Raw genomic sequence first — 21,948 nt, forward strand, 5'->3', positions numbered from 1 at the left:
TTAAGTAATTTATAGAAGAGGGTGGAAGGAACATAAAAAAGGAAAAAAGTAGTCAAAAATTTGTAATTAAGTAGAAAAGTAAGTGATATTCCAGAGGAAAATCTAACAATTCTACCAATTACCTGAATGCCAAAGAAATAAATGTGTGAGGTTTTTTTTGTTTTTTTATTTTTTTGAGATGGAGTTTCACTCCTGTCACCCAGGCCAGAGTGCAATGGTGCCATCTTGGCTCACTGCAACCTCCGCTTCCCTGGTTCAAGCAATTCTCCTGCCTCAGCCTCCTGAGTAGCTGGAATTACAGGCACCCGCCACCATGGCCAGATAATTTTTAGTAGAGACAGGGTTTCACCATGTTGGCCAGGCTGGTGTTGAACTCCTGACCTCAGGTGATCCACTCGCCTCGACCTCCCAAAGTGCTGGGATTACAGGGATGAGCCACCACGCCTGGCCAAATGTGTTTTATTTAAAATATATATCACAAATATATAGTATAAACATTATTTTTAAATGCATAGAATTTGTAATCACTAAAACTTTAAAATAACTTAATATAATTTAAAGTAAAGCTCATGAATTTCATTGTAACCGAATTAATCTTTTACTACTTATCCTTGTTTTGTTTAAAACAGGCCCTGTTTGTATAAATTCTATTCACAGTTCTATTTGTTATTTCTGCTGAGCCAATTTAACATTCATTAAGCTTATATGAAGACTATATGGGAAAGAATCTCTTTGCCATTGTACGAGGCTGAAAACGGCCTCCCAAAAAATATCCACATCCTACGCCAAGAATCTGTGAATGATACCTTCTGCACAAAAGAAGGTCTTTGCAGATGCAATTAAAGTACATATCTGGAAATGGGGAGATTCTTACTCCATTTCCAGATTCTGCAGGGGAGCAATCACAGAGGGAGATTTTCATATAGAAGAGGAGAAGACAATGTGGCCAGGGAGGGAGGGAGTGGAGTGACGAGGATACTAGCAAAGGTGCCAGCCACTACCAGAAGCTGAAAATGTCAGGGAACACATTCTCCCCGAGAACCTCTAGAGGGACAATGGCCCTGACAACAACTTGATTTCAGCCTGGTGATACTGATTTTTAACATCTGGACTTCAAAGCTATGTCAGAATACATTTACATTATTTAAAGCCAACATATTTATGCAGTAGCCTTAGGAAACTAATACAGCAAATAAGGGAAAAATTGGAAACAATAATTTTTCTATGAATAAAATGGAAATATAGTTAAACGTAGTTGAAATTTGTCAGTATTGGAAAGAGTTAAAAGATATAAGTTATCTTCATGAAGAGTCTAAATAATACATTTGTCTTGTATTCATTTCCTACTCCCAAAAAGTAGACAAATATGTACTAATACATTACAGTGACCTTCACTAAACAAGTCAAGTCTCCTTGACGACTCCCAGGTAAAGCAAACTCCTTCAAACTAAACATTGCTGAGTTCCAGACTTGATAAAAGCCTTTAAAAATGTGAATTTGTGGCCAAGTGTGTGGCTCACGCTTGTAATCAAACCAATTTGGGAGGTCAAGGCAGGTGGATCAGCTGAGGTCAGGAGTTCAAGACCAGATGATCCATATGGAGAAATCCCATCTCTACTAAAAACACAAAAATTAGCCAGATGTGGTGGCAGGTGCCTCTAGTTCCAGCTACTCAGGAGGCTGAAACAGGAGAACTGCTTGAACCTGGCAGGCAGAGGGTCCAGTGAGCCGAGATCACACCACTGCACTCCAGCCCGGGCAACAGAATGAGACTCCATCTCAAAAAAAAAAAAGTAAATTTGTTATACACAGTTTTTATACCTAGCCTTCTTCCAACGTAAGTACTTTCAAAGATTAGACAAAAACAATCACTGCATACGTGATGTAAATAAAGGCTCTAAATTTACCATACGGAAAAGCAAAGGGAATATTTTTTTCTACCCAATCCCTGACATATTTGCTTCATTAAACAGAGATGAAACTATTTAAGTGAACAGATAATCAGTGAACAAAAAAAATACTTATTGAAAAAATTGCATTCTGAATTTCCTAATTAGGAAGATGAAAATCAGAAACACTCTTCATAGTAACTGCTAGTTCATTGTGAATTTTGAGTTTATATTTCTATTAATGGAGAATTAAAATAAAGACATCATTAAAATTATCAAGGTAGTTTTCTAATAATAATAGACCTTGATATATAAAGGACCAATTCCTGGGTGAATTTTTCTAAAATCGTATTAGTTGATTGGTAAGATTATATAAATTAGGGTAATATTTAGGCTACAAATGACATTATATATTTATAATGATATTATATAAATAATGACATTATATATTAAGTCTCCTATGGATACCAAATAAACATAACTGTTTTCTTGAAATTATTTTAATTTTCTATTAACTTTATCTGGATACTAAAGCTCATATATTTTAGAAATCTCTTTCTTTGCCTCATAATTTAGTTCATAGTTTTCAATTAGTCAAATAAACTTATACAAGACATATGCATATAAAATCATCCTTATGAGGCTCTTTACATCTACAACATTCAGGAATTGACAGAGGTGGATAGAGAGAGATGAAATGATTAGATTGAGTCCCTGAGCTCTTATGTTATGCAAGACTGGACGCTACACAGGAGAAAAGAAGATATCCTTGCTAGTAGCTTAACTAAAAAAGGATCGAAATTAGTTGAACTTCTAAAGCAATAACCTATAGATAAAATTTCATTAGCCCCCATTGTTTTAGATTTCTTATTTTAAAACATGCCATCACAATGTATTATTTTTCTTCAATAAAAAACAAGAAACCTTTCCAAGGCTGAATCCATAGCAACAGCTTGAATAGGATAGTTAAAGAGTTTCTCTAACAAAAATAAAAACTTACTAATCATAATTTTAAAACTTAATTAAAGGAAAAGACTGAGCATATTAGCTATGAAAAAGAAATCTGTAATGTGATACAAATGAGTGTCAGATCAATTTATATGAAACTTTGGGATAGCAGACACCAATGCACAGAACAAAAACAGACTATTTTTGAGGTATAATACACATAGCTTCTTTGTCCCTGACAACATCAATTAAAGAATTAAAAATATATTACAAACTCATTTCTGTAATACTTACATATAGGACAGTAGAAACTGCAGAATATTGTGAAAGTAAATAAAGATCAGTAGTCACTTCTAAAAGCAGGCCCTGACTTAGAATGATTTAGAGAGACAGAAGCTTCTGCACCTATAAAAGGGAGTATTATCCCCCAAGGTTTATATCCTAGTTTCCCTATCTTCTAGCCTCGTTAAGGAGTATTACAATTGTAATATGTTTTTCTTTCTCTGCTTTTCTACTGAGACAAATCTTTAAAGAAATAAAGAAACAACTAAGTAGGACTGATAAAGTGTTTGCTTCATTTCAAGTACATTACCTGAACAAAAACCTTACAAAGTGAGGTCGCTACAAAAAGACAAAGTCCAAAGGGATTATTCGAGATTTAGGAAGCAGGCATTGAAAACGGTATCCCTGAACAAGTGAGAATAACCACTCCTAAGTGAAAAGAAAAGGAACAATGCTGAGATGTTGTAATCATGTAAAGATTGATTAGGTGTCTTAGACTAGAAAACGAATGAATTACACATGACACAAAAATATGGGATTTAAACATCCAAGACATTGAAAGATCAATATCGTAATAAAAGAAAAAAGCTATGAAAAGGGGAAAAAATCAGTGAGTTTTCATTACTGAAAAAGTGTGCTTCAAAGAGACTCATCCATGTGCAGTGAAGGCTAGAATTCTATTAAGTAAACAGAGTTATAATTTGGTATAAAGCCAATAAAAAAAAATCTAAGAAGTATTTTCAGAAGTGATAGGATAGGGGAAGCACTATTGCAGGATGAGTTGAAGTTCTTTTAAAAATATTTTATTAAGTATAATTACAAAAGTCTATCTGGTGATAAATGCAATCATTTGAAGAAAAGAATATGATTCCCAAGCAATCATTCTTTTTTATATTTTTTTAATTTTTTTTGAGACAGTCTCGGTCTGTCACCCAGGCTGGAGTGTAGTGGTGTGATCTCGGCTCACTGCAACCTCCGCCTCCCAGGTTCAAGGGATTCTTCTGCCTCAGCCTTGCAAGTAGCTGGGACTACAGGTGCATGCCACCACACCCAGCTAATTTTTTTTTTTTTTTTTTTGTATTTTTAGTAGAGATGGGGTTTCACCATATTGGCAGGTTGGTCTCGAACTCCTGACCTCGTGATCCGCCCGCCTCGGCCTCCCAAAATGCTGGATTACAGGCATGAACCACTGCGCCCGCCCCTAAGCAATCATTCTAAGTGCCATTGCAATGAAGTAAAATATACAGCATGGAGGAAAAAAAAGAAATAACCCCTAAAAGAAATCTAGAGAAATTCCAAAGATTACACACAGAATACATAATTCTAAAAATTATAGGATCTTTTAAGAAAACATACAATTACGTATTTAATAAACATGAAGACTATTACATCCAAGAATATAGTTTATGACTATTAAATAAACAGTTAATGATGAGATGAATTCCTCTTGAATCTTTAAATATTCTTTACAAATTAAGGTCTCACAGGTTGGAACACTATCATTCTTTTCTCTCCTTTCTTCTACAAAAAAAAATCTGTCTTTTGCAAGGTATAGGTGATATTAGAGGAAAAAGAACTGGAAACAGATATGTATGTACAATGATGAAAGTAAATACAACCATCAAGAAGTAAGAAAGTGATGAAATAGTTTGTATAATGGGAAAGAGATAACGACTACCAGCAGCACTAGATCCATTTGGATAATTTCTTGTCAATTGATTTTTTTTAACAGCATTCCAGTAAGTTATAAAAGATGGTCAAGAATTGGAGTGACCTTTAGATAAAGGACTCAGGCACTAGAGGTGGAAACAGTGATGATGGGAAGAAACAGTGGTAAATAATAGGGTTCTACACAATAAACCTTTTTACTTTCATCCTTCCTTGTTCAGGTATATCTAAATCTTTAAACATAAATGCCCCTGTCTTGCGTAGATAAAGCAAAGGCACAAGGCAGCAAACTTGAGCTTGATCTCTAAGTGTGATAGCCTCTCTGGAAAAGTAGAGAGAACTACTGAATAAACTAGTGAACATACTTCAGTCAATAAAGCACAGGCCTGGGAATTACTCACCTGACCAAAGAGTGAGGCATGGGGAATGTTCATAAGATGAGACGCAGTGACATATGGCTGACTGTTTTAAAAAAATTGTATGTTCATGAGAAGATATAATTTTCAATTTGAGTATTAGTCATGTGGGGAAATGTAATGCTACTGACATATTAGGATGGATACGTGTAAAACACACACACACACGAAACCACACACTTTAAATTGAAGAAAGTTAAACATTAATTTTGACATTTAACATAAACTTAACTGTGGTATTCAATAAAAGAACCCAGCTTAAATGTAAATGTTTAAACCATGAATGAGGTTGTATAGTACGCACTTTATCAGGAGAAAATGGTTATTTCCTGTAGGCATACCTTTATTCATTATTGTTTGGAGGCATACTTGGCCAAGGTGCAAATGCTTTTATTAAATATAACCAAAAATAATGCCCAACTAAACAGTCACGAACTGTAATTTTCTTCCTTTTTCTGGCACGGCAATGAAAGATCACATACTAAACAAAAGCTGTCTTGAAAAAAAATTGGATGCTTACATAATTTAGAAGAAAAAAGCATGAAACACTTAAAAAAAAAAAAAAAAAAAAGTATTCCTAAAGAAAAACGTGAGAAAGTGCTCAATTTTCCAGACTTTATAATCATATTTAAAATATACTATGCACACATTGAAGAAAGAAAAAAAGTTGATAAAATACAACATATTTCACAGTACATAGATACAAGAAAAATAAGTTTGCTAATACATTTAAAGTATCCATGGAATCAATGTTTACATTAAGGGATCAATTAGGAAACAGAACTTTATGGACAGTATAATTTTTTAGATAATGGTAATTCATTTGTACAAGCATTAAATAAAATACAGAAAACGAATGCTTTTTATAATTATTTTTCTAAAATGTATCCCATAACCACCTGTGGCATGAAACACTTGTTAAGATTGATTTGTATACTCTGACATGCCTGGAATACAAACATCTTCCCCCTTAATTCAGTAAGAAAATATTAGGCTTTTACATGTATCTTTGACAGCAGTTTTCAACCCTGAAAAGCAGTAGTAACTCCTGGGGAATACCTGAAAGACGCCTGAGCCTGATCTCTAGCCGCGGCCACCGTCCTCCCAGTCGCTCTTGACTCAGACTCTGGGATCTACAGTCTAGGGCTTTAGGAGATAAAAGCTAGACCTGAGAAGGTAAAAGACAGTAGCTACAAGTACCAGTGTTCCAGTAATAAAATGATAGATCTGTATTTTAAAAAAAATAATAGATTATCATAGAGGTTTGAAAACATCAGGTTACAGGGAATATATTTCCTAAAACCCTGGGAATAATACTTTTGCAAATCATAAATATTTTGCAATAAAATTTGTCTCAATCTCTGCTTTGCATTTTAAATGTATTTCTTATGTTTTAACAAAAATTTACAATTATATTTAATCCTTCATTGCCTAATCTTCCTACTAATTTACTTATTTTATTAATTTTATTTATTTATTTTTTAGACGAAGTTTCACTTATTGCCCAGGCTGAAGTGCAATGGCGCGATCTCAGTTCACCACAACCTCCAGCTCCCAAGTTCACGTGATTCTCCTGCCTCAGCCTTCTGAGTAGCTAGGATTACGGGCATGCCCCACCACACCTGGCTAATTTTTGTATTTTTATAGAGACAGGGTTTCTCTATATTGGTTAGGCTGATCTCGAACTCCCCACCTCAGGTGATCCACCTGCCTCAGCTTCTCAAAGTGCTGGGATTACAGGTGTGAGCCACCACAACCGGCCCTTCCTACTAATTTATTATTCTCAAAAGATAAAATTTAAATATCTTTATCAATTTAAGTTAATCACATTTAAATCACTGAAGGCTTCCATGCTAGCTCAGAATTTATCCATTTGTGGTCCTGAGCATCCCTATGATTGTCCTTAAACTCACATCATTTACTTATGAGAAAGTTTCCACTGTACTTGAGAATGCCATCAGAAAAGAGCCTGGTAAATTTACTCAAGCTTCTCATCTTGCCCTGTTGCTCTAACCCATCAACATTTTTTTCTTTTATTTCACAATTTCTATACTATGCATCACATCAATCATTTTGCCAAACATTAACAGTTTTGTGTAAAAAAAAAAAAAAAAAGTTATCAATGTTTCTTTAAATGCCATTATTAAAACTTGATATTTTTCTTCCCAATACATAATTTTTATTTTAAAATTGTAGCAGATACTGGCTCTTTAGTCAGTCAGACTGCCTTTCTGCATTCTTTCCTTGTATTAGAGAGTATGGAAAGCTTAAAACCACACTTCTCTCACTCCCTTGCCGCTAGATTTCAATATGGTAAATGAACTCATATAAGAAATAGAAGGAAGAAGCAAGTACACGAGGTAGATCATACAGGGATCAATCGTTTATGCCTGAGAATGCAGAGTGATGCTGAATCTAATAAAATCCCATTATCTACATAGTCACAAAGAGTGGAAAACTCAAAGATAACTATCGAGCTGATAAGGGAGTGCGAGGAAGGGAAAAGTATGGTCCCTTTAAATAATACAGACGAGGGAAGGGAAGTGCTGGGTAGAGAAAGGTGGGTCCCTGGCTAGGGCTCAACCCCCATGGACCTAGGTGAGGATGAGCACTCCTGCCTTCCAGCCCAAATGTTGCATTTTCCAATACCACCCTGGCCCGCCATGAACCATCACGGGCATATAAAAACCCAGGACCCCAACGGGCAGACACACAGGTGGCCAGCCGTCGAGAGGACCACATTAGCATAAGCAGCTGGAACCCAGGAGGATGTGGAGGGGAATGCCAGCCGCAGAGCACCCTAACAGACACCAGCACGCCCACAGGCCCTACACTGAGGGACAAGGCGGAGTTTGGCCGGGGCAATCTGAGGACAGCCAGAGCCACTGAGGGGCCCAACTCCAGGGGAAAACCATCTCCCTACTAGCTCCCCCAGCAGCGGAGAGCTACGTCCGCTCTATAAAACCTTGCACTCATTCTCCAAGTCCAGATGTGATCCGATTCTTCCAGTACACATGGGACACAGAAAACCCTCTGTCCTTGTGACAAGCTGGAGGGTCTAACTGAGCTGGTTAACACAAGCTGCCTATAGACAGCAAACTAAAAACACATGGTAGCACACGCCCACTGGGGCTCCACGAGCTGTAAAGGTCCACCCCTAGCCACTGCCGTGGGGTTGGAGCCCCACAGCCTGCCCCTCTGTGAGTTCCTGCAGAGGTTTGAGCAGCGGGGCGCTGAAGTAGGGAGCCACACCCCCATCGCACACCCTGTGAGGGGGACAAGGGAACCTTTCCCATTTCAATGTCACCACTAATTAGTTCATGACACTAATAATTTCTATTTGTACCTTCCTACACATAATTATGTGCACATTCTGAATCAGCTTTTTCATGAGAAATAATCATAAAAGGGGGCTGTGCATGGAAAAAAAAATATTTCTCTGTGCTTTTGGTTTCAAAATTCAAATTTTAAAATTTATTTTTTATAAACAGAGTTTATTACAGTTATCATGCAAAAAGAAACAGAAGTTGGCAATACCTAGGATCGCTCGGGGCAGAGAGGATAAAGAGGAGGGGGGATCTGTATTTCAACTAAGATGAGAAGCAGTACTTTTTATGAAAAATAAGAACATAATTTGACTTAACCTAGGACATCATTTCAGAAGAACACAACACATCTGGAATATCAGGAAGTTTGGAATCAAAGTAAGTTTTAGAAAAGAAGTGGAATAAGGTACACATGAGCAAAAGCTGGAGGCAAAATCTGGACTGAAGCCATAAAGAATGGTAAGGAAATGGCAGAGCCTGGAAAATTAAATGGCAAAAACAGAAAACTTGAATGTGTCCAAAAAACACAAACAAAAACAAAAACTGCCAGCACTACAAAGACAAATAGTACAGGTATGTCCAAACCTGAGAGCATCTGGGCCTAAAATGCCTCAACATTTTGAAAAGAAAAAGAAAACCAACAAAATTTCTTCAGATGTTAAAATTATTTTTATATAATAACTCATTATTAATTTTAAAATGAGTTCATGTCTCAAGATCAAGTGGAAAGAGCTCCTACTCAGCTGAGAACAATGTGTTCATGAGATTGCTTATAGTTCTATTCACATGAACAGATATTTGCAAAAATCAGCCACTGTAATTACCAGTGCAAAACATTACAGATTATTATTTCATTATTATTATCACTTCAAACCTCTCAACATGACTGTAAATGTGACTTCTTAAGTCAATGACATAGAATTAATTGACAATCACAAACTAACTATATTTAGCATAATGATAGAGTAAACCCTGTTTAATATAAATATGCAAATGTCAACGGCATTGTTATTTACAAAGACAACAAACAAAAGCCATCACCTGTATATTCTTCAGCTTATATTATTTCATTACATTCTAATTTGTATATGAAATAATGCCTATTCTGAGAGAATTTTTTAATTCAAAGGAAGTTTGCAACAGTGTTTCATAATAGTAACACATTTATATATACGCATGTATATATTCACATATATTATTATACTACACATCCATTTAATTTCTGTAGGTTGAGGTAGTGTTTTTAACCTCTTAGAAACGCTGATTAAATGAGTTCTTTAAGTAATTTATGAAAATTAAACAAATGAAAATTACTAGGTTGATGTTAGACATGAGACTTGTTAAAGTAAAATAACCTACTGTTGGCTCTTGTAAACATTTTCTTCCCACATTACATGCAAGTGGTCTTCTTGGGATATGTCAATGGCTAATTTTTAAATTTTAAATCTGAAGCACTTCTCCTTTATAATCTGTAGGCAAAGTTACAAAGGAGTACACAATAAAAACAAAAACTATATCCAGCAAAATACTCAACATTGTTGAACAATTTACAGGGTAAATTCAGAACACATCTGTGGCCCAAATGCAGGAAGCAGGGAGGGTAGAAAATGAACATTTTGTTCTTCTAAGCAGTGGTAATGAAGGTGGAGCCCTGATTTTAATACCTCAAGAAAGCATACAATTTTTATAAAATTATGTTAGCTTTATAAGAAACAGACTTGAGTGATCTAGAATAAGTATATTAATAAATTTTATTTCTTTTTATAATAGTCATTCATATCAAAGTAGAATGCTTAGCCAGAATAAATATTAATTTATACCTTGTAGACATCACTCTATTAATAATGTGTATGGACTTGACCCAAGTAACTCACATAATAATGCACCTTTTGAGATTTTCATGATATATTGGGAGGGGTGCAGCAAACTGAAGACTAATAGGCACAGTATAAATTTTATGATAATAAAAAGCATATAAATACAGGGAGGCAGAGGACAAGGGCAAGGACAGTTTATAAATGCCTAAAAACAGATTAGGAAGAATACCCATAAAATCTATCAAGAGTGGATGGTAGCCTAGAGGGCTAGGCCATTAATAATTATAAGAAGGGCTACTTTTCTTTCCATTTTTTTTTAAATTAGGTCCTATTTTTCAAACAGACATTATGAATCATGTTGCATAATTACAGAAAAAGTAAAACTGACCCTCTTCAAGTAAAAATAAAGGCATTTCAAATATCAAAATTAAAAGTTTTCCTGGGTTGAAACACGTCAAAAGTCCTATCGTTTTCTACACATCTAAAGAAATATACATGTGCATATATACATGAAAGTTTAACTTTTTATTAATTTAAAAAATTTCCAAGGAAAATCTATTCCAGAGAAAAATATTATTTTTAAATCTGTATGTTCAGGAAATTATATAAACTGAAAATATGAAAAGAACAATTTAAACTCAATCAAAACGCCATTCCTTGGCTTTCCAAAAGAGGGAGATGTAACTCCACTGCCACAAACATACCAATTTGATACATAAATCATCTATTCAAAAACACAACTTATCAAGAAAATAATTTTAAGGAAAAACTCTAAATTATGTGTTTATTTTAGCCTTATGATTTTAATTGCCTAAAAAGCACAGTTAAATCCATGAAAAATATCATGATCTACAATAATAAAATGAAAGCTGTTCCAGCTCCTTTACAGAAAGCTCAATAGTAGAATAAAAATGTGACAAAAGGCCGGGCACGGTGGCTCACGCCTGTAATCCCAGCACTTTGGGAGGCCGAGGCAGGCAGATCACGAGGTCAGGAGATCGAGACCATCCTGGCTAACACGGTGAAACCCCGTCTCTACTAAAAAATACAAAAAACTAGCCGGGCGCGGTGGCAGTGCCTGTGGTCCCAGCTCCTCGGGAGGCTGAGGCAGGAGAATGCCGGGAACCCGGGGGGCGGAGCTTGCAGGGAGCCAAGATGGCGCCACTCACTCCAGCCTGGGCCACAGAGCAAGACTCTGTCTCAAAAAAAAAAAAAAAAAAAAGACAAAAGACCAAAAGTACTTATGCTATTTAGATTTTGAAAAATAGGTTTAGAGATGACAGATGTCAGTTACTAAAATTTGTACCTCCTGATTGTTATTTGAAAATTAAAATTTAGTATTTTTCTGAACTAGAGACAGAATGCTACCCATTTCTTACAATGATTATTAAAATTTTCTCTCCTTGAGCAGTGGTCTGTTGCTCCCATTGAAGAGGTCCTTCGCATCCCATTAGCTGTATTTCTAGGTATTTTATTCTCTTTGGAGCAATTGTGAATGGGAGTTCATTCATGATTCGGCTCTCTGCTTGTCCATTGTTGGTGTAAAGGAATGCTTGTGATTTTCGCACACTGACTTTGTATCCTGAGACTCTACTGAAGTTGCTTATCAGCTAAAGGAGTTTTGGGGCTGAGAGGATGGGGTTTTGTAAATATAGAATCATGTCATCTGCAAACAGGGACAATTTGACTTCCTCTCCTCCTTTTTGAATACCCTTTATTTCTTTCTCTTGCCTGATTGCCCTGGCCAGAAGTTATATGCTATGTTGAACAGGACTGGTGAGACAGGGAATACTTGTCTTGTATCAGTTTTCAAAGGGAATGCTTCCAGCTTTTGCCCACTCAATACGATATTGGTTGTGGGTTTGTCACAAATCGCTCTTATTATTTTTAGGTATGTTTTATCAATGCCTATTTTATTGGGAGTTTTTAACATGAATGGATGTTGAATTTTATCAAAGTCTTTTCTGCATGTACTGAGATCATCATGTAGTTTTTGTCTTTGGTTGTTTCCATGATGGATTACATTAATTGATTTGCATATGTTGACCCAGCCTTGCATCCCAGGGATGAAGCTAACTTGACCATGATGGATAAGCTTTTTTGATGTGCTGCTAGATTTGGTTTGCCCGTATTTTATTGAGGAATTTCACATTGATATTCATCAGGGAAATCATTCTACTATAAAGACACATGCCCACATATGTTTACTGCAGCACTGTTTACAATAGCAAAGACGTGGCACCAACCCTAATGTCCATCAGTGATAGACTGGATAAAGAAAATGTGGTACATATACGCCATGGAATACTATGTAGCCATAAAAAGAAATGAGATCATATCTTTTGCAGGGACATAGATGAAGCTGGAAACCTTCATTTTCAGCAAACTAACACAGGAACAGAAAACCAAACACTGCATGTTCTCACTCATAAGTGGGAGCTGAACAATGAGAACACATGGACACAGGGAGGAGAACAACACACACCAAGGCCTGTTGTGGGGTGGGGGTGAGGGGAGGGAACTCAGAGAACGGGTCAATAGGTGCAGCAAACCACCATGGCACATGTATACCTAACAAACCTGCACGTTCTTTGGTGTGTGTCCCAAACTTAAAGTCAAATAAAAATAAAAAATAAAAATAAAGCTATAGTAATCAAAAATTATAATAATTGAGATAACAGGTATACACTGGTACTGTTCAGGCAAAGCCAAACGTAGGGTGAGCCAGTAATAATAGTACTTACTGTATCAAGTTCTTGCAATGAGTCAATGACAAAATATATGTAAATTAGTTAGCTATCAATGGGAAACATTCAATAAGTGGTAGCTGCTTATGTTGGTATTTTTCATGCCTCCTACTTTGGCTAACAAAGCAAGAAAACCAGTGAGCTGTTTATTCTTATCTTTTAATAGATGATGCTGGGTCTAGTAATGAGGTAATGAGTGTTTAACAATATAATCATACAGATCCCTGTTTGAGAGGGAAAGGAACTTTATGTCTATTTAGTTATGTTTATTATAGCGATTCTCCACCCAAAGGAGGAAAATCTGTTTTTCCAATTTAAAAACTTGAAACAGCCCATCGTGCCTCTTCCACAGACCTAGCTCCTTAGCTTGGCAGTTACTTCCACAGGAAGCCACTTCTACTGAGTGGACTGTGTCTGAGCTCTTAGGCTTATTGGAGCAGATAAACATTAAGAATAACTAATGTATTAGATTATTTCCTTACAGGAAGTAATTTTTATAATTCGGATTCCCTGTGCATATTACAGTAACAGGTACATAGAAGATACTCAATACATATTTGTTGAACTAGTGAAACTATGAATAAATAGAACTCGGCAGCTAAAAATCAACCTTATGAGGTGATGGCCTGCAACCAAAGCTCCACCATGATTAGGAACTTTCCTGTGCTTCAGCTAAAACATCTGAGGGTCACAGAATCAAGGAGTTCGGGGATTTCACAGCTGCAGCTGGTGCCAAGCAGCTGTTTGTGATTTAGATTGGTGCCTTTAGTTAATTGATTGTAATAAGTAAAAACTCAGTAAAGTTAATCTGCTAATTATCTCAAAAAAAATAAAAAAGAAAATGGCAGAAAAAATTTCCGCAACACTTTTTAAAAAGTAGTAAGTTCAGTTCTTAAAAAAAAGTTCCGAACCTAAAATAAAGGTTAAAAATAAAACAGCCATTAAGACCTAAAGCAGCAATGAAAACAATAATAGTTGCCTTGCCACAGTTTCTGTAAAATTAGCCCTTACAAACTATCGAAGAATCAAATTGTTTGATTTACTCCTTCAAAGACTGGGTCTCAAAATGGTTTTAACACTCAATACATTTTTTTTTTTCGAGTGTCTACTCTGCCACGCACTGTTCAAAGAACTGAGAGTATACAGGACAAAAAAAAAAACAACACACAGCAAAGACCATGCTTTCATGGAGCTTATACTGACATGGAAAGGGGATTATTTATATTAAATTTTAATTCCTCTTACCACATACTATCGGTATTTTTCTCTTTTTCACTACAGATTAAGAAGAACCTTGACTGCCATCTCTTGTTAAACGTCTTCTTATTCCAAACAATATTCTTCTCTGCTTACTATTATTATGTGTGGCAATATCTTACTAAATTTTATATACACTTATAATTTCATTATTTATAAAATATTTTTAACAACCTACAAAATAAACATACTGTGCATTTTGATTTAATATATTTAAGTAACTCTGAGTTAATACTGTTAAATAACAAATGCCAATAAAAATAACAACTCAATCATAGGATTTATCATGGTAAATGTCCGAGGAAGAAAGAAACAAGGGACAAGGAAATATTATATAATTATATGACCATGGAGTAAAATCAAGCAAATGTGGAAAGATTTAGATCGCTTCTCTTGTAAACAAATGCCTTAAATCTGTAATCCAGACTTTGGAGCCCATCCCTCAGACATCCCTTGATGAGACAAGAGCGCCGACTCTAATTGCTCTGCACACCTTGAATACAAAACCACATGGTCAACCAAGGCAGAGGGAGTGTGGAGGACACTCAGCCTGCCTCCAACACAGAGACCCCTAGGCTAATTCAGGTGGCATTATCACAGAAGAATATGATAAACAAGACCGCACCACCACCATGTCAGAGGCCAGAAAGAGGAAGAACCAGAAGAAGCAGTCTCCAAAATGCATGAGCGTCCAACACAGCATCCCCTCCCACATCAATTTCATCCGACTTCTTTACAGATAAAAATCCTCTCTACTTTGGCTGATTTGAAGACAGGTTTCATTTTTCCATTGAACTTTCTGTTTCCCAAGCTAAAGTTTTACAATTACTCAAAATCACTTTTAATATATCATTTCTTATATAAAGTTTCTAAACTTGCGATAATAATACAACTAAGTTTTGTTTCCTACCAGTCAAACAATTCTAATCTAACCCAATTCAACTCAGCAAGACCCTCTCCTAAATTTACCTCTATTTGTACATTTAGACTGTTTCTCCCACAATTATCCTTCATCAGTTACACATTCTAATAGTTTAAATCAAACTTGGCAAACAAGATAAAAAGAACATGCTAAGTTCAAGAAAAACAGGAGGGAGGAAACTACCTTTAATTTGGATCCATGAGGCACGAGTACAGATTTATTCTGCTTTGGTGGAATATACAGCTCCCATTTTCCATAATCCAGTTTTTTATATGGGTATGAAAATGGATTCCAACCATCTAAAAAAATAAAGAAGATCAGTTAATAACAGCATGATAGGACTAATAATTAATGAATTTCAAGAAAAACAAAATACTGTTTTACTTGCACAAAAAATCAAATTGTCTAAAAAATTGTTTTCTAAAGTTTTAATCAAAATACTAGTGGTTTAGAAAAGGCAGGTTATTCTTAATTTACTTATAAAATATGCATTTTGAAGTCTGCTTTTGCATTTTATAATTAAATTAAGACTATAACATTTTCAGTTGTGGTTTCAACTCTAATGCTTCTGTCAATAAACAGAATGCAAAAGAAAACGATGGATCCTTTTTTTAGAAAACACCATCAACAAAAAGACACATTATGAACAAACAGAAATGTAGATGTCATGGTAGAAAAACAATGAAAAACCATTAAAATCATATAACATTTACTGAATTTCATAAGAGTGTGACAGAGTTGACATAAAATCTAAAGAAATGCCTTAAGCAAGAAAGACAGAAGGTTATATAAAGTGTAGGAAGTAAAGAAAAGGTGGAATGCAGGATGTGGAAGAAAGTAAAACAAACAAGAGCAGACCCACACACACGGAAATTAACATATCATAAGGGAGGCGTTAAAAACCAGTGAGTCAAGGACACACTATTAAATAAGTCGTGCTGGAACAACTGATTATCCTTATGAAAATAAAATAAAACAGATCTCCACCAACTAGTATGTCCCCAAATCATTTGAACATAGATTAATATTTATACATGATAGGCAGAACCATAAAATGCTTAGAAGAACACACAGAGAAATGCATTTACAATATTGGAATATAAAAGGTTTTTTAAATGAAATATTTTTTAAAACTATAAAACTTTAAGACTGGTAATTCTGACCATTAAAACTGTAAACTTATCATCATAAATAGATGAATCGACAGAATGACAAGACAAGCTATAAATTGGGAGAATACATTTGTAATGAATATACCAAAAGACAGAGAGCATCCACAACACATGAAGAACATTGTAAGTCAATGAGACAAAGAAAACAAACCAAGAGAAAGATTGACAAAAAATTTATTCAGGAGAGGACACTTGAATGGCCAATAAACATATGTAATGATACTCAAGCTCACTGTTTAATCAAGCAATCACAAATTAAAACAACAATAAGATATCATTTCGCACTCAGGGCACTGGAAAAAATTAAAAGTCTAAAAATATCATCTAGTCAGCAACCATATAAAACATCGCTGCTGAAGGTAGTATCACTGGTAAAAACAACTTGACATCATATGTGATGCAAAGGTAAAGACATCTTAACCCCATAGCCCAACAATTCTGTTCCTAGGAAATAGCTTAGAGGAATTCTCATAAACGTACACAAGAAGGCATTCAAAATTATTCACTGAAGAATCCTTTGCCATAGCCAAAACACTGGAAGCTATCAAAATTTCAACAGCCACAATATGGGTAAAACTTTGCAATATAATTAAACAACTGGATGCTATACAATGGTATAAAATGAATGGATTAGAGTACCAACATATGCAAATATCCCACATACAAAAGTTAATTTTAAAAGGGTACAGAAGAATAGCATTTATATCAAGATCAAGAACTATCAAAACATTATATGAAACTTACTGATATATATGTATGTAGTAAAAATATTAAATCAGAAATAGGAATATGAAATATCAAATTCTATGGTAATTCCCTATGGGTAGAAGAAAGGGAACACAAGAAGCTTCAATATCTGCAATATTTTTGTTAAAGTGAGTTGTATACACATAGATGTTTATTACATAATTTGCTATTTGTTTATGCCTAAAATATTTCATGGTATTAAAAAAATCAAGCAGCCTTGTGGCATATACTCTGTTGCTAAGACACTACATTCTCAACTAAGGACATAATAAAGGAATAATCAGGAAACTCATCTTATGCCATGTTTTCTTCCATTATACACCAACATTTTCACTCTTCTCTCTCAGCCAGTCTGAACAATGGAGGTAAAACAGGAGTAAGAAATAAGATTTAAATAAAGGTTCTTCTAAACAGTTACCTATTCCCCATCATGAAGACAGTCTGAAAATGTCTAACAGCAGTTTGTCTTCAAGGGCAGCTCTACAAGTTTGGTACTGTTATATTCCTCTTCACCTAAAAACCTCAAATACATCACACCTAAATACGCTGTGACATTTCATTATCAAAACAAAGAGTTTAGTCCGTAATTAGAGGAAAAAAATAATAAACGTTTGGAATATAAAAATCTAGGTAATAGAACACTATATGATTACTGCATTTCCTTTTAGCTAATAACTTAAGACAAACAGCAGATCTTTTCCCGGTTAGGTAGATCTGAAAATACAGGGTACAGTTCATTAGTTCATTCATTCATTCATTAAATATGTATTGCATGCTTAATGCAGGCCCTGTTCAATGCCAAACCAAATTTAGCATTCCAAATTAGTCCTATCTCATAAAGAAAAGGTTATATTGGGCTATAATAGACCAATATAAATGAGAAGTACAATGGTATATCCACTAAAAATTTATTAAAAGATTCAGATACTTTGAAAGTGAAAATTCAATGATAGGTGAAATTTAGATATGCAGATTTATTTGTAAGAGCTGTTTCCCCACTGTGAAAATGGCTTCCAATATCAGTTATTGAAAATTGATGAACTAATTCTTTAGCTTGATATCAACTATTATTTTAAGACTATTTAAATAAGCAAAGTATTAATATTTGGTAAAAAAAATTCTTTCACTATGTCATATTTTTCTTTTATAATAGTGTAATGATACAAAATCTCCAAAAGCATATGCTGATTATTTGTAATTATACACTGTGAAAAACATGTTTTCTTTGCATCGTCAAGAGTTTCATTTTAGTAATGCCCTTCTCCTCATGGGAACTCAGGTGTTGGCTTTCACTGCAGGTACTCATTTCTGCCAAGCACAAATCTTTAAAGCAAGACTGAGAACATCTTCACATATTTACCCCCACCCAAAAAAAACCCAGTACGTTAGCCATCATAAGCTATGTAGAGCATTCTAAAGATTTCGTATGGGAGAGAAAGAAGGTTTGCAAGCATATACGTATGAAATTACTTAAGATTTTTCCATTACTCATTTTTCTCTCCAAATAAATCCCTCTTCAGCTACCCTACCATCAGATTTTCCATCTCCTTGACTCTTTCTCTAGTCATTGCAAAGCCCTAAATTCTTCTCTCTCATTCCTTTATTAGTGTTTGTTTCTTCTTTCCATTAAAAACATGGGCACCAACCAAAATATCCACTTCTACCATACTACATCACACAAAGGAATTTTTCCAGTAAAACCAGTTCCTGCCTAATATGAGTTTCTCAAAATACCCAATAAGAACAGCTTTACTCCACAGAATACACATATCTCAATATCCAGAAACAGAATAATCAGGAAAATCACTGGATTTGGATCCGTGCTTATAAACTTAACATTAAACACTTAGCTAAGAAAGAAGGAACTATCATTAAGATGTATCCAGGTGTGATATTAGGAACCAATCACGGAAGCACAGTTAAAAATAAATACATAAAATTCAACTTCAAATTGTTGGTATAAAAATTCTGAAAATTGATTTTAAGTAAAATTTGATTTCGAAAAACACAGAAGGCAAAATAATATAGGCTGGTAGACACATTTTAGGGAAATGCATGTCTTGTGAAATAAGTCATGTGACTCTACTACAGAATATAATTGAAAATAAAGTAATAATATTAATAACAATAATAAATTGTACCAAGCCATATCAGAGCCTATCTAAAGACATTTATAAAACAAATCAGGTCACTCAAACATTTTTCATTTAATCCTACATGACTTATGCTGAGTACACGAGAGAGAATTAATTATGTAATGCAAAGAGTTTGCATTGCTATGCAGACCTGAGGATAGAAACAAACATGACTTCATCATGTGTGACAATTATTTGCTTCTCTACCAAGCATAGAACTACACATAGAACTAGAACGGTCTCTATCTAGGTCAGTGGGTTCTCAAACTATACCTCACATGAGAATCACATGGATTTGTTAAAATACAGATTGCTGGGTCCCAGTCCTAGAGTTTTTTATAGAGATCTTTGGTGAGGCCTAATAATTTGCATTTCTAAAAAGGTCACAAGTGATGTTGATGCCAGTGGCCTAGGGACTACAGTTTAGAAACAATTGCCCTGGTTAAATCCACTTAACACTTTTGTGAGTAATTTTCTAGATGAAGTTAAACTAAAAGGCTATCAAATAATATAATATATCAACAGGTCAAGGGACTTCTGAAATCAAAAATGTCATAAGTAATCCTTTGAGGTAAGTGTTAATCACATGATATATAGGATTTAAGATTTAGGATTGACTGGGGTTATAAAGCCCAGGAAGGGTGACCAGGGAGAATCAGATTAAAGACGCAATTTCAGAGATCAAGGAATTTAAATGTATTAATGTGAGGGAACAGAAATGATAATGAGAACATGAAAAGACAACATGCATTAAAACCATTATTGAATATACTATTATTAGTGTCTATAGATAATATTTTCTATAATATTCACAACAAAACATAACTTGGTTAAAAAGTATAAGCAACTGATAATAAAATGAATAAAAAATTAAAGGTTTATTTTTCCCACAGAAAAGTGATATTAAACCTTTTAAATGTTAACAATATTAACTCATATTCCTGTCTACTCTCCATTATCTACCATAATCTAGATATTACTAGGCTCAAAGTTAGGTACCCCCAAAACAAGGTGTGCTTATTTTTTCAGTTTTGGTGAAATTTTAAGAACATGTTTCCTACATTCATAAATTATTTTATTACAACATCTGCTAAAACATTTGATGTTTATTGAGTACAGAAAACCTGATACAGTTCTGTTTTAACGATAAAATGTTAAAATTTATTAAAACTTAGGTACACAAATAAAGACCATACAGGCGCTATTTACAATTGAGATAAATGTAAACAAATATAAAGACCTTTATAATGATCCACTTTCATTAATGAATAGTAAATATATTTTGTCATGATTTTTCTTAGTAACATTTTCTTTCCTCTAGCTTACTTAGTTGTAAAAACACAGTATATAATATACATAATATACAAAATACATCCTAATTATTGGTAAGGCTTCTCGTCAACAGCAGGATATGAGTAGCTAAGTTTTTGGGGAGTCAAAATTTATACTTAGATTTTGAGTATGTGAGGAGTAGGCACGCCTAGCCCCCACAGCGTTCACAGATCAGCTGTATAGTCTTGGAGCAACATTTAGGAACTCCAAGAATGCAGAAAGGATTCTGATACTCTTATGCCTGTCTAGTTTCTCTTGATAGAAACTTTTGGAGTGGCATATTAATGTTTTTGTTGAGATAGTGACTAAGTAGCATTCTTGGAGTTCAACATATTTTAATTTCCAGTCTTAAGTCTGGAATAAAGGTAGATTTTAATTATAAATTAAAGTAAAATATTTCTAGGAATCACTTGGCAATTAATATGTACTAATTACTCTTTTAAAATAAAAATACATACAAACATAGTATTTGAACCTCTCTTACTAAAGAAGGTCTTATATAGCTAATTAACAATAATTAATTTTTTTGGCCTTCTGTATTTTTCTTTCTTTTTTTATATTTTACTTAAGTACTGGGATATATGTGCAAAACATGCAAGTTTGTTACCTAAGTATATGTGCCATGGTGGAAAATCTGATATATCTCTAAACCAAACATTTTAATAGGTATTTTATTATTAACAGGCTTAAATTCATCATATGTGATGAGGCATAAGATTCTATTTGTCCACAGACTCAAAACAAGCTGACCAAATTTAAATCGAGATACGGAAAAGAAACAGTGTGATGCACAGTTTAATATGAACTGCAAACACACATTCGGCAAAGGTGATCAAACATTAACTAAGGTCACTGTATCAGGCACACAAACTCTGTGTTTATCTCATACCCAACAACCTTTCCTTTTCAAATGTACTAATCCTCACATAAAATTCTCAAATGTCAGCTTCCTTCAAATATTCCCAAACTCTTTGATTCACAGTGGAGTACCACTCTTCTTCAGCACTTAGCCACTTCATTTCTGCAGCGTTTTTAAGTTTAATATAAATTTTCCTTATACATGACTGAAATGGTTCCAACTTAGTATGTAGGGTCTTCCATTTTTCAGGAAGATTCCAATGTGCTAAAGAGTTTGGTTTGCACTTGGGCCAATCCCTGCCACACCCAGACAAGCAGTGAGGTAAGATGCCTGGCAAATGCAACAGGCAAGGCTAATATACAAAGGCTAATATAAAGTCAGTACTAGCCCATATGGCAGATATCAATCCCATCCCATCTGAAAGGATATCC

At 34.5% G+C, this 21,948-nt stretch overlaps 1 protein-coding gene across 1 annotated transcript in view; it reads right to left on the bottom strand.

Annotated features, from left to right (window-relative positions):
• The window catches only part of GBE1 (1,4-alpha-glucan branching enzyme 1), a 271,724-nt gene that overhangs the window by 169,364 nt on the left and 80,412 nt on the right, over window positions 1–21,948 (bottom strand). Inside the window, exon 3 of the mRNA XM_025375689.1 lies at window positions 15,456–15,571. Within this exon, the coding sequence (XP_025231474.1) occupies window positions 15,456–15,571 (116 nt within the window). The remainder of the gene's footprint in view (window positions 1–15,455; window positions 15,572–21,948) is intronic.

This window comes from Theropithecus gelada, chromosome 2, assembly GCF_003255815.1.
Source record: "Theropithecus gelada isolate Dixy chromosome 2, Tgel_1.0, whole genome shotgun sequence".
Classification (NCBI taxonomy): Eukaryota; Metazoa; Chordata; class Mammalia; order Primates; family Cercopithecidae; genus Theropithecus; species Theropithecus gelada.